Source organism: Mesoplodon mirus, assembly GCF_964341445.2.
Source record: "Mesoplodon mirus genome assembly, chromosome: 2".
NCBI lineage: Eukaryota > Metazoa > Chordata > Mammalia > Artiodactyla > Ziphiidae > Mesoplodon > Mesoplodon mirus.
In genome coordinates, this window is record NC_138977.1 from 93,660,461 (window position 1) to 93,673,123 (window position 12,663).

Sequence of the window (12,663 nt, forward strand, 5' to 3'; positions counted from 1 at the left end):
AGGTGACTTTAATCAAAAAGGAGGTTATCCTGCATTGGCTGGATTTACTCAGTTGGAAGGCCTTTAAGAGAGTGTTTAGGCCTTCTCTGAAGAGACTCCAAACAGCAGCTGGATCAGCAATTAGCTAGTTCAGCAATTACTCTCCCTTTCCCCTGGATCCTCTTTCCTGACTTGCCTGTGGACAAGCACATGCCCATGGGGTTCCAGTCTGTTCACAATCACCCCTAATTGTCTACCCAATGGACTTCAGTCTTGCTTACCAGCCCCACAAATGTAAGCCAATTCCTTGTAATAGATCCCTGATATATACTCCCAGTTCTGTTTTTCAGGTAGAATCTTGACTTATTCTATACTACTTATTGAATGATGATTAATAGAGACCTCTGACTCCCTTTTCCCACTATTTGGCATTTCCTCTCAGTAACTCAACAAAGAGCAGAACAGAATATATGTGGTAAGGGTATTATAGAGCATGGATGGTCAGCGATGAGCCTACAACACTCTTCAATTGAAAGACACAAAACTCATTCTATGTAAAAGCAGGGATTACCTTAAGTTCAAAATATCTTCAAGTATGGTATTGTGGGCACCCACTTGGAACCCCAGGGTTGGTATGAAGATTATTTTAAGCTGAAGACATTTTGGATTCAACAGATGCAGAAAGAAGCCTTCCTGGAGCTTCCCTTATCTGATTGATAGCAGAAACTTCTGGGGAATGAGACTACCATAAATTCCATCTTCAGGGTGACTTTTACTCCCAAAAGTACACCAAGAGTAAACCCACCATAAACCCCCTCTACTGGGGAGTTTTATGGCCCTGACGACATGATGAAACTACCCTCATACGCATAGGCCAACATTACCACAAAGTTTCTTATCTGCTTTTGTCTTTCCTAAACAAACCAATTTGTATTTCCCATAGAAGCCTTTCTTCCCCTCCCTTTCCCCTACTAAGTTAGGTAGATAAGCCCCAACTTTAATTTTTTTTTTTTTTTTTTTTTTTTTTTTTTTTTTTTTGCGGTATGCGGGCCTCTCACTGTTGTGGCCTCTCCCGTTGCGGAGCACAGGCTCCGGATGCGCAGGCCCAGCGGCCATGGCTCACGGGCCCAGCCGCTCCGCGGCATATGGGATCCTCCCAGACCGGGGCACGAACCCGTATCCCCTGCATCGGCAGGCGGACTCTCAACCACTGCGCCACCAGGGAGGCCCCAACTTTAAGCATTTAATGATGGAGTTCAGAACATGCTATCCCAAAATATGCAGCTCTGGTATATTGACCATTTTGAGTTAAAGGCACTTGAAAAACAGCAAAACAAAAACACTCTGACCTTCCTGTTTTTCATAAAGGCAGATGAAATTCCCACATGAAAGATGTCCTCCTTATACCAGAAAGAAAGTAATGTTCTTAATATCAAGGATGAGACGCTGAAAGCAAGAGAACGCTATACAAAACAAACCTGGTTAAAATAATTCTTGTCTTCCTTTAGCCTCCCCACACAGTTTAGTCACTTTTCCACAACTGCCTCTCTTTGTTTAACCTAATATAGTCTCGTCATCTCTTTGGGTCATTCCTTATGAAGGATCCTGTGTCACATATAACTTGTTATACTTAAATGTATGCTTTTCTTCTGTTGACTTTTCTTTTGTCAATCTAATTCTCAGACCCAGCCAAAAAGAACCCTAAGAGGGTAAAAAGTGATGAAATAAAATTTACGTTTTAAGGCGGGACAAGAAAATTTAAACATAAAATTCCCTGTGTTTGGGTCTCCCCCACCTCCTTCCCAACTGTGCAGCGTGCATCTGCATTACACATTAACCAAGCCTCCTCAAAGATGTGAATGCCTCCTCCACTGAAAAAGATCATTTCTCCCCCCTTTCTTCTGATGCTAGCAATGTGACTTCTTAAAAGAACAGCATTCTTTCCCAACACTGTAGGGGGTCATAATGACTTGCAACTCCCTTTGTACATGCTTACCTGGACTATATATATCTTTGGAGAACTTTATATAAAATATCAGTATGTCATTTTGGTGTATGATCATTTGTCCGGAAAATGTATGAGTGTGCCTTCGACTTTTAACAGGCAGAACAGTTCTCAGAGCTTTCTGAGACTCTCTTGGGTTATAATCCTCAGTTTGGCTCAAATAAAATTCCCTTTTTTCTTCTTAATTTGTTAATTGAATTTTCATTGACAAAGGTAGAGGTTTGTCTCCCCTACAATGAACGAGCTATTTCTTTTGTTAGCTCCCATATGTATATAAATAAACATTTTTTCTTTGTTAATCTGTCTTTGGTCAGTCTAATTCACAGGTTCCCAGATACTGAACTTAAGAGGGTAGAGGAAAAGTTTTTCTTCCCCAACAATATAGGTTTTTAAATCTAATTTTATATATATATATATATATATATATATACATATATATAATATTTTTAATAAATTTATTTTATTTATTTTTGACTGCGTTGGGTCTTCACTGCTGTGCTGCTTTCTCTAGTTGTGGCAAGCGAGGGCTACTCTTCGTTGCGGTGCACGGGCTTCTCATTGTGGTGGCTTCTCTTGTTGTGGAGCACGGGCTCTAGGCACAGGGGCTTCGGTAGTTGTGGCACGCAGGCTCAGCAGTTGTGGCGTGCAGGCTCTAGAGTGCAGGCTCAGTAGTTGTGGCGCACGGGCTTAGTTGCTCCATGGCATGTGGGATCTTCCCAGATCAGGGCTCGAACCCATGTTCCTTGCACTGGCAGGCGGATTCTTAACCACTGTGCCACCAGGGAAGCCCTAAATCTGATTATAATTTAATCTAATTATATATTTGTGTCTCAGGTAAGCTAAAAAAAATCAATGTATGATAAAAGCTACACTCAAACTTCAGTTTTTAATGGACTTATTCTTCACAAATATTGTCTGGTTTCCTAGTTAGAATTCAGGGGAGAACATATTTTATAACAGGCTTTCAATAATGCTTGAGCCCTGAAAATCATTTTTTTTGGTCTCAATTCTGTGAACAAAAGTGGGCAGTGTTAAGCATTCATGGAGAATCTGGAAGTTAATTTAAAGAACGTAGCTTAAGAAGTATTCAGTATAGGAAAAGTTAAAAGAGATAGATTTTAAAGAAGAAAAGAGATAGAATGGAACAAATATATGTTGAGCTTACTACTTCTGAGGCTTAGGTGCTGTATATCTAACTTATTGTTTCTCATTTTCCCAACCACCCTATGATGCAGATATGGTTATTAACACCATTTAAAAATGGAGGAAAAGGAAATTCAGGGAGGTTAAGTAACTTGTGCAAAGTCATAAATATCAACTAAAAAAAAATAGTACTGGGGCTTCCCTGGTGGCGCAGTGGTTGAGAGTCCACCTGCCAATGCAGGGGACACGGGTTCGTGCCCTGGTCCAGGAAGATCCCACATGCCGCAGAGCGGCTGGGCCCGTGAGCCATGGCCGCTGAGCCTGTGTGTCCGGAGCCTGTGCTCCGCAACAGGAGAGGCCACAACAGTGAGAGGCCCGCGTACCGCAAAAAAAAAAAAAAAAAAAAAAAAAAAAAATAGACTTAAATATAATTTTTAAAAGACTTTACAACTGTATGTTCCTGTATTCAATATTCAACAGAATATTCAAGATATGTAATATTAGAAAAGATGTCTGTCCAACAATTTATTTTAAGAAGGTCAACTGAGAAGATAATTCAGCAAGAAAAATAACTATAGTTCTCTTTATTTTTTTGGTTGCATTGGGTCTTCGTTGCTGTGCATGGGCTTTCTCTAGTTGCAGTGAGCAGGCTACTCCTTGTTGTGGTGTGCGGGCTTCTCACTGTGGTGGCTTCTCTTGTTGCGGAGCATGGGCTCCAGGTGCAAGGGCTTCAGCAGTTGTGGCTCGTGAGCTCTAGAGCACAGGCTCAGTAGTTGTGGTGCACAGGCTTAGTTGCTGCGCAGCATGTGGGATCTTCCCGGGCTAGGGCTCGAACCCATGTCCCCTGCATTGGCAGGTGGAGTTTAAACCACTGCACCACCAGGGAAGTCCATGTAGTTCTCTTTAAGATATGATTACAAAAATATATTTAACAAGATAAATAATCTAAACAAATATATAAAAAGGATATGTTTTGTTGGGCATTCCTTCAGAGTACTATATTTAAGTCATCAAGCTCCAGAAGTAAAAGGGGGCTTTAAAAAAAAGCCACACTAAAATAATAGAAAAGTTCTACTTCTTTTTCTTTTTTTTTTTTACTTTTTTTTAACTTCACTGAGCTACTTTTCTTGGTTGACTGAAACAAAAGGAGTTTTAAATTTCCATTTCATTTCTGACTCTGCAATCAAACTAGGTAATTGTGCACAAAAAACAAAATAGTTCCTTAAAAACTAAAAGCTCACAAATGCTTATACAACTAAAGACTACATATTTGATGCACAGCTATCAAAGAGCAACTATTCAGCTTTTTTTTCTTTTTTTGGCATAATCTAGAAAGATTAGTAAATATTTTAAGGGAAGTTCAATTCCATGTTATCACTACAGAAGATACCATATCTGTCTTTGTAAAATGCCTGTGGGCATCAACAACACAATTCTTCTCACATGTTCTTATTAAAACAATAAAGCAAAAGACAAACAGCAAATCAAAGTCCCATAATCTGCTTTCAGAGAGTAGTACTGTCACAGCTAAAAAAAACAAAACAAAAAAGGATTACCCTCACACAGTTTACTGAGTTTACTGCCTATATTAATAGGACTTACTATTTACATTGTCTTCATTAGCACAGTTTTATTATTGTAGGAGACTCTAAACCAAGAAAACAGAAGTTACATATAACTTTACTGTTCATTAATGAAAACCAAATCATCTCTTTAACAAAAGCATCAAAAACAGTTTACAACCCAAGACTCTCTGAACCTCTTTTCTCAAAAGTTCCTTTGCTATTTCCACCAATCCATCATTATTATATCACAAACCTTACCCAATCCTTAAATTAAGTCCCTGTATTGAAAGATCTAGGGACCTCCCTGGTGGTGCAGTGGTTAAGAATCCGCCTGCCAATGCAGGGGACACGGGTTTGATCCCTGGTCCAGGAACATCCCACATGATGCGGAGCAACTAAGCCCGTGCACAACTACTGAGCCTGCGCTCTAGAGCCCGTGAGCCACAACTACTGAAGCCTGTGCACCTAGAGCCCATGCTCTGCAATAAGAGAAGCCACCGCAATGAGAAGCCCTCAAACCGCAACTAAGAGTAGCCCCCCTTCGTCGCAACTAGAGAAAGCCTGCGCGCAGCAACGAAGACCCAATGCAGACAAAAATAAATAAAATAAATACATAAATGCTGTGGAGCAACTAAACCCATGCACCACAACTACTGAGCCTGTGCTCTAGAGCCTGCGAGCCACAACTACTGAAGCCCGCGAGCCACAACTACTGAAGCCCGTGAGCCACAGCTACTGAAGGCCACGAGCCTAGAGCCCGTGCTCTGAAACAAAAGAAGCCACCGCAACAAGAAGCCCACGCACTGCAAAGAAGAGCAGCCCCTGCTTCGCTGCAACTAGAGAAAGCCTCTGCACAGCAACGAAGACCCAATGAAGCCAAAAATAAATAAATTACTTACTTAAAAAAAAAAAGATCTACCTTACTTCAAAATCTCAGTAAATCAGATCCTGCCCTTCTCCCTCTGAGACCATCATACTCTTGGAGGTAGGCAGCATTCTCTCCTACCAATATAAGCAATAAACTCAGCTTTATCTTACTAACAGGTTATTCTGATAATATTTGGGGAGTCAGCTGAAATTTGGTACTCCCTAGCTTGGTGATTTAAGTCCAAATCAAATAGAAAATTTAACATCACTGTTTCAATTTCTAAATTGGATATCTTAACATTTCATCTTTCAGAATCCAATTATTTAGCACTTTGCTTACTTGTGAACCTAAAAGTAAACCAAAAAGGGTTTAATAAGCAAATAGATTTCATTAAGTTCAAGCACAAAATAGCTATCAAGAAATTTGTACACTCTACTCACAAATTAGCCCCTTATCCCTCACTGAGCACGTATTTACTCTCACCTTACAGAAAATTCCTGCCTGTTAGGCCCAGTGCCTCTTAGTCAGCTGTCTCTCCCACCTCTCCTAGATTCCAAATCAGCTCCACTCTCTTCAAGTTGCCTATATCTCCATCCCCACCTCACTTCCCATAATGTTAGCATAGGACATTGCATCCTATTTCTTTCTAAAGTTACAATCCATCAACTTCCTCTAACATTCCTTATTACATAAAGAATTTATGTAACTTATTATCCCTCTTATCCTTTTAAGGCTCTCTAAAGAAGAGAGAGTATTTTAAATATCATCTCCTCCCATCTCAAAGTATCCTACTCCTTTACCATATTCCTACTACTTGATTTTTCTAACCAAACCTCTCTACCAGGTCTTTATGCTCAGCCTACAAGTCTCCCCCACCTAAAAACAAAGATAAAAAAGCTACACCCTCCCAGAATCCTTTCTCTTCTATTAAAACTAGTTTCTAGAAAATAACACTTTACTTTTGTTGTCTCCATTTCCTTATCTCTCATTCTCTTATCTCCAGCCTGTACTGTCTTCAGCCCTGGTAATTAGAGAAGTGAAGTCACTAAAGACCAGATTGTCAGGACCTCCCTGGTGGTCCAGTGTTAAAGAATCCGCCTTCTAATGCAGGGGATGCCGGTTCAGTCTCTGGTGGGGGAACTAAGCCTGCGCACTTCAACTAGAGAGAAGCCCGCGTGCAGCAAACTACAGAGCCCACACACAACTAGAGAGAGAAAACCTGCACACCAGAACTAGAGACAAGCCACACGAAGAGCCCATGCGCCACAACAAAAGATCTCACGTGCCACAATGAAGATCGTGCGTGCCACAACTAAGAACCAATGCAGCCAAAAATTTAAATAAATAAATAAATAAATAAAATATTAAAAACAAAAACAAAAAACAGATTGCCAATTACAACAGACACCTCTGTAGCATTTAACCATTCCTTCCTTCTAGACCTGGGCATCCAATATGGTAACCACTAGATACATGTGCCTATTGAGCACTAACAATGTGACTGGTCCACATAGAGATGTTTAAGTATAAAATACGTTCTAGATTTTGAAAATAATTAGTATATAAAAAAGAATGTAGGACTTCCCTGGTGGCACAGTGGTTAAGAAACTGCCTGCCAATGCAGTCGACACCAGTTCGGTCCCTGATCCAGGAAGATCCCACATGCTGCAGAGCAACCAAGCCCATGTGCCACAACTACTGAGCCTGCGCTCTAGAGCCCACGAGCCACAACTACTGAGCCCACACGTTCTGTGACAAGAGAAGCCACTGCAATGAGAAGCCCGCTCACGGCAACGAAGAGTAGCCCCTGCTCACTGCAACTAGAGAAAGCCTTTGTGCAGCAACGAAGACCCAATGCAGCCAAAAATTTAAAAAATAAAAAAAAAAGAATGTAAAGTACCTCACTAAATTTTTATATTGATTACATATTAAAATGATATTTGGGGTATACTGAATAAGATATATTGTTAAAATTAATTTCACTTTTTACTTTTTTTAAATTAATTAATTATTTTTGGCTGCATTGGGTCTTCGTTGCTGCACATGGGCTTTCTCTAGCTGTGACGAGCAGGGGCTACTCTTTGTTGCGGTGTGCGGGCTTCTCATTGTGGTGGCTTCTCTTGTTGCAGAGCATGGGCTCTAGGCACGCGGGCTCGGTAGTTGTGGCTCGAGGGCTCTAGAGTGCAGGCCCAGTAGTTGTGGCACACGGGCTTAGATGCTCCGCGGCATGTGGGATCTTCCCGGACCAGGGATCGAACTCATGTCTCCTGCATTGGCAGGCGGATTCTTAATCACTGCGCCACCAGGGAACTCCCCACTTTTTACTTTTTAAACGTGGTTACTAAAAAATTTTTAATTACATAAACTTATAATGACATAAAATTACAGATGTGTCCCATGAGGTTTCCATTTCTATTTCTATTTCCTCCCCTGATTTTCTAAGCCTACTCCCCTCTGGTTCCCTTCCTCCTCTATTTCCTCCTTTTTTCAAAAGCTGAGAATCTCGGGCTTCCCTGGTGGCGCAGTGGTTGAGAGTCCGCCTGCCAATGCAGGGGACACAGGTTCATGCCCTGGTCTGGGAAGATCCCACATGCCATGGAGCGGCTGGGCCCGTGAGCCATGGCCGCTGAGCCTGCGCATCCGGAGCCTGCACATCCGGAGCCTGTGCTCCGCGACGGGAGAGGCCACAACAGTGAGAGGCCTGCGTACCGTAAAAAAAAAAAAGAAAAAAGTTGAGAATCTCAACTTTGAGATTTCTCATTTCCCGTAACAGTAAAACCAACTCAACGATGCTACAAGAGTAAACTTAATGAAATGTAAAATTTTTTAATGGTTCCTTGGATTAAGTTCAAACTTCTCCAACAGAGCACACCAGATGCCTGCCCCCTCAGGTCATATGACTCCTACCCACCCACTCTTCAGCTCTGCCCAGTGCACTCTAGCAAGCCAAACTCCTTCTTTCTCCCATACCTCTGTAGGTACCTCTGCCAGGAATATGTTTCCTCTCTTCTTACTAATAATTAAGAAGCAAAACTTCCAGCCATATCATTTGATTGTTGTTTGGCTCCAAGTCTGGATCAAACAGCTAAAGCCCTACTCTGCAGAGAACTAAAGTTCAGATATAGCTGAAACAAGAGACCCAAGTACTTAGGACTGTCCATTTAGGAACAAGAGTTATAAATAACAGGTATTTCAAAATTCATTTTTCCCTTTAAAATACAAGTTCTGAAGAAGGATTCTAAGGATAGAACTTACCGGAAGTGCTGGATGTTTGGCACTATACATGCATGAGGGACTCTGACAATCTTAGGTATCCCCGTGGTGCCTGATGTATGGAGAACATAGGCCAAGCAACGCTTTAGCCTCACATCCATGTGCTCTTCTGACTTTTCTTCACTGCTGTTCTCAGAATTCACACTCTTTGTCATTTTTTCTTTTTCATATGTCTCTCTTCTTATGCTATTATTTAGCATCAAGCTCACCTCAACATGTTTCCAGTGAAGTCTGAAGAGTACTAGGTCATTATGTTCTATTGTAAACATATCATAGTTCAATAATGTTTCATAGGAAGATTTGAATTTCTATATTAAATGGGGAACAAAGTTTTACAACATTGATATGTTAAAAGGCATTCTCTTTTATATAGTATATATAATATTAAGTATTCATTTACTCATTCAACATAGCTTTTTTTTTTTTAAGTACAGCTGACTTTTGAACATGGGTTTGAATTGCGCAGGTCCACTTATATCTGAGGTTGGTTGAATCTGCGGATGCGGGTACCAAGGACAACTGTAAAGTTATGGGTGACTTTTCCACTGTGCAGAAGTCAGTGCCCCTAACCCCTGGGTTGTTCAAGGGTCAACTGTACTTGCTATATATCCAAGAATAAAAAGATAAATGAGAAACCTCCGAGAGTAAAGTGAGGTGCTTACTTTCAAACTCATCTTTAAAATAGAGACATAAAAACACACAACTGCAGTGCAATGTGGTGTGATAATGAAATATGCTTTAAATGTGAATGAGGACAGGGGATTTCTCTGGTGGTCCAGTGGTTAAGACTCCATGCTTCCACTGCAGGGGGCACAGGTTCGATCTGTGGTCCGGGAACTAAGATCCCACATACCACGGCACAGCCAAAATCAATCAATCAATCAAAAAAAAAAAAAAAAAAACCATGAATGAGAACAGAGAAGGCTGAACTTAACTTGCCTGGAAGGTCAGAGATTGATTCTTCATATGTAATATTTGTGTTATAAGTAGCTATTCTCCAAATACAGAGGGGTACTTTAAACAAACAAGTCAATACACAGTATCTGAGCTGACAAAGCTGGTGTTATGGAGAACAGTAAACATTCCAATAAGCTGCAGAATTGGGGGAGATGGAGAAGATGAGTAGTGCTGTTGATAGGAGATGAGATGCTAATCCTTAATAACTGTATACTCCACACCAAGGAGTTTAGACCTTAACCTGTGATGGGATCCAACTGGAAGTGGCAGTAGCACAGGCTAGACTTTGCTTGTCAAGGAGAGACTGATATGCAAGACTCTGATAAATGAGAGCCTTTAATGAACCTCTCGTAACAATTCAGATATGCTGTATGGGCCTGAATGGTCTGTTGCAGCAGAAGTAGACAGAAAGGGTCTATGAAGAAAGAATCAATAGGACTTGATGACTTTCTGGATAGGGAGTGAGCCTGAGAAGATTGCTGAGTTTCTGGCTCAGTTATTTGGTAGATGGAAATAGATTAATTCAGAAGTTTCCTTAGAGTATATCTTTTTAGGTTGATAAGCAGCAGCTTAATGAAGCATAACAAGTTTTCACAATAAAGAAATCAATTTAAATGAGAGGAAAAGATCACAACCCAGGACCAGGAGTTTTCTGTTTGTGTTTGTGTTGTGGTTTTAGGTGTAAGGTGTGGTATATCCTGTAATGTAAAAAAAATTAAGGCCCACATAATCTTAAGACCTAGCTCAAAAACCATCCTCCTCCATTAAAACTGTCCTATCCCTACTGGGCTACGTATACTTCGCTTAGGGCAATATCACACTATGCAGACCTTGGAAGTACTAACCTTTTCTCTCCAACTATATAAGCAACTGGCGTGCAAGAATCATATCTTAGGCTGCTTTCACATACCAATGCCCTCCCAAACACCCAGTCTCTAGTGCAGAGTTTCTCAATCTAAACACTACTGACATTCTGGAACAGTTAAATCTTTGTGGGGACTGTCTTATGCATTGTAGGGTTTTTAGCAGCATCCCTGGCCTCTACCCATTAGAAGCCAGTGGCACCCCCTTTCCATCATGACAATAAAAAATATCTCCAGGGCTTCCCTGGTGGCGCAGTGGTTGAGAGTCCGCCTGCTAATGCGGGGGACACGGGTTCGTGCCCCGGTCCGGGAGGATCCCACATGCCGCGGAGCGGCTGGGCCTGTGAGCCACGGCCGCTGAGCCTGCGCGTCCGGAGCCTGTGCTCCGCAACGGGAGAGGCCACAACAGTGAGAAGCCCGCGTATCGCCAAAAAAAAAAAAAAAAAAAATATCTCCAGACATTGGAGAATGTTTCCTGGCAGGTAAAATCATGGCCAGCTGAAAACCACTACTCTAGTGGATCATGGGCATACAGTAGATGCTCAATAAATACACTGATTGCTCCTGTGTTAAGTGAAGGAAGAACACTTACACCATCATCAAAATCATGGAACAGGAAGCAAGGTAATTTCTGTGGGGTTTCCTGCTACGTACTCAACTCCTTCCTATATGCAGTTATGAAGAATAGCTTGATATTGACAATTAATTCTCCCACCCACCCACCTTGTCTATAAAACTTTCACCAAGGTTGTTAAAAAAATGAGGATCACATCCTCATTTTAGTCTTGTTAACTTATTATCAACAAATAACCAATGTGAGGAACAGAAGAGAAAACTGTGGCCAGACACTGATATATGTGTACTTAGAAAATATTTATTAACTAAATTAATACTTTATTGTCTCTTTCTGGAGGCCTCACTCTAATACCCATTATTCTCTAGGAAGGCCTCCATATAATATCTGAAGCTTGTGAATTGTCTTACTGCTATATATTACAGATATAGATGCACACACATATACACAAATAGGTAAAATGCATTTAAGTTACCCCCAATATAAAATGGTTCATATAGGTAATCGGTAATAATAGGCTAAATTGAATATAGTTTCTATAATGTTTTCTCCATGGTAAAACAATATTTTATAAACAAGAAATGAAGAAATAATAATGAAACATGGGGTACCCTGCTTAACATATAATACCAATTCTTGCCCCTAAAGCAGTGTTTCTTGGCTAGATCTCTGGTTGGCAGTCACTTAAAAATAAAAAAAATTAATAAATTTAGTTTTCCAGAAAGGTCTGGGTTAAGTGCCAATCTCTTTTTCAAAATCTAAGCTTGGATACAGTTCTTTAATGTTGCTGACCACTGTAAGTTGCCATAAATACACCAAGATAAAAGTATCAAGTATTATAAAAGTTTCCTACTATAAAAACAACTTTGGAAAGAGAAAGTAAATTCAAAACAATGCACAATACATTATTATGAGGCTAGAAGATATGTCCATGCCATTGAGCAGTGGTTCTCAGTGGAGCATGCGGGGTGGAGGGTGCCTCCAGGAGACATTTGGCAATGTCTGAAGACAATTTTGGTTGTTGCAACTAGGGGGTGCTACTGGCAATTATTAGATGAGGCTATGGGGGTTACTAAACATCCTGTAATGTACAGGACACTCCTCACAACAAACACCCAACCCAAAATGTCAACAGTGCTGAGAAATTTTGCTCAGTTAGTGAATTTAGAAATCAAGACAGGGGATGGGACCCCTTCAATTGAAAAGTAAATGTAACACATAAAAATACAAACAAACAAACAACTTGGATATCCACACTTACATTAATTTGCTGTTTTTCAACAAGGATATACTTTAGATTACATTTTTTCATAAAATGAATTGATAATGCTGGTGGTGAATCTGGATCAATAGGTGCATAAGCAGCAGGGACTTGGAGAATTCTAAAGAAACAAAGCACAGAGTCAGCACAGAATATCTGTTGAAAATAATCTTAC

At 40.6% G+C, this 12,663-nt stretch overlaps 2 protein-coding genes across 4 annotated transcripts in view; one reads left to right on the forward strand and one right to left on the reverse strand.

Annotated features, from left to right (window-relative positions):
- CRACD (capping protein inhibiting regulator of actin dynamics) overlaps positions 1 to 12,663 on the forward strand; it is a 316,726-nt gene that overhangs the window by 302,512 nt on the left and 1,551 nt on the right. The window lies entirely within an intron of this gene.
- Positions 1 to 12,663, reverse strand: part of AASDH (aminoadipate-semialdehyde dehydrogenase) — a 37,178-nt gene that overhangs the window by 22,680 nt on the left and 1,835 nt on the right. For all 3 annotated transcript variants that reach the window (XM_082609302.1, XM_082609300.1, XM_082609301.1), the window contains exons 3-4: positions 12,489 to 12,609; positions 8,816 to 9,141 (exon numbers count right to left, since the gene is read on the reverse strand). In XM_082609302.1, coding sequence (XP_082465428.1) covers positions 8,816 to 9,141; positions 12,489 to 12,609 — 447 coding nt within the window. The remainder of the gene's footprint in view (positions 1 to 8,815; positions 9,142 to 12,488; positions 12,610 to 12,663) is intronic.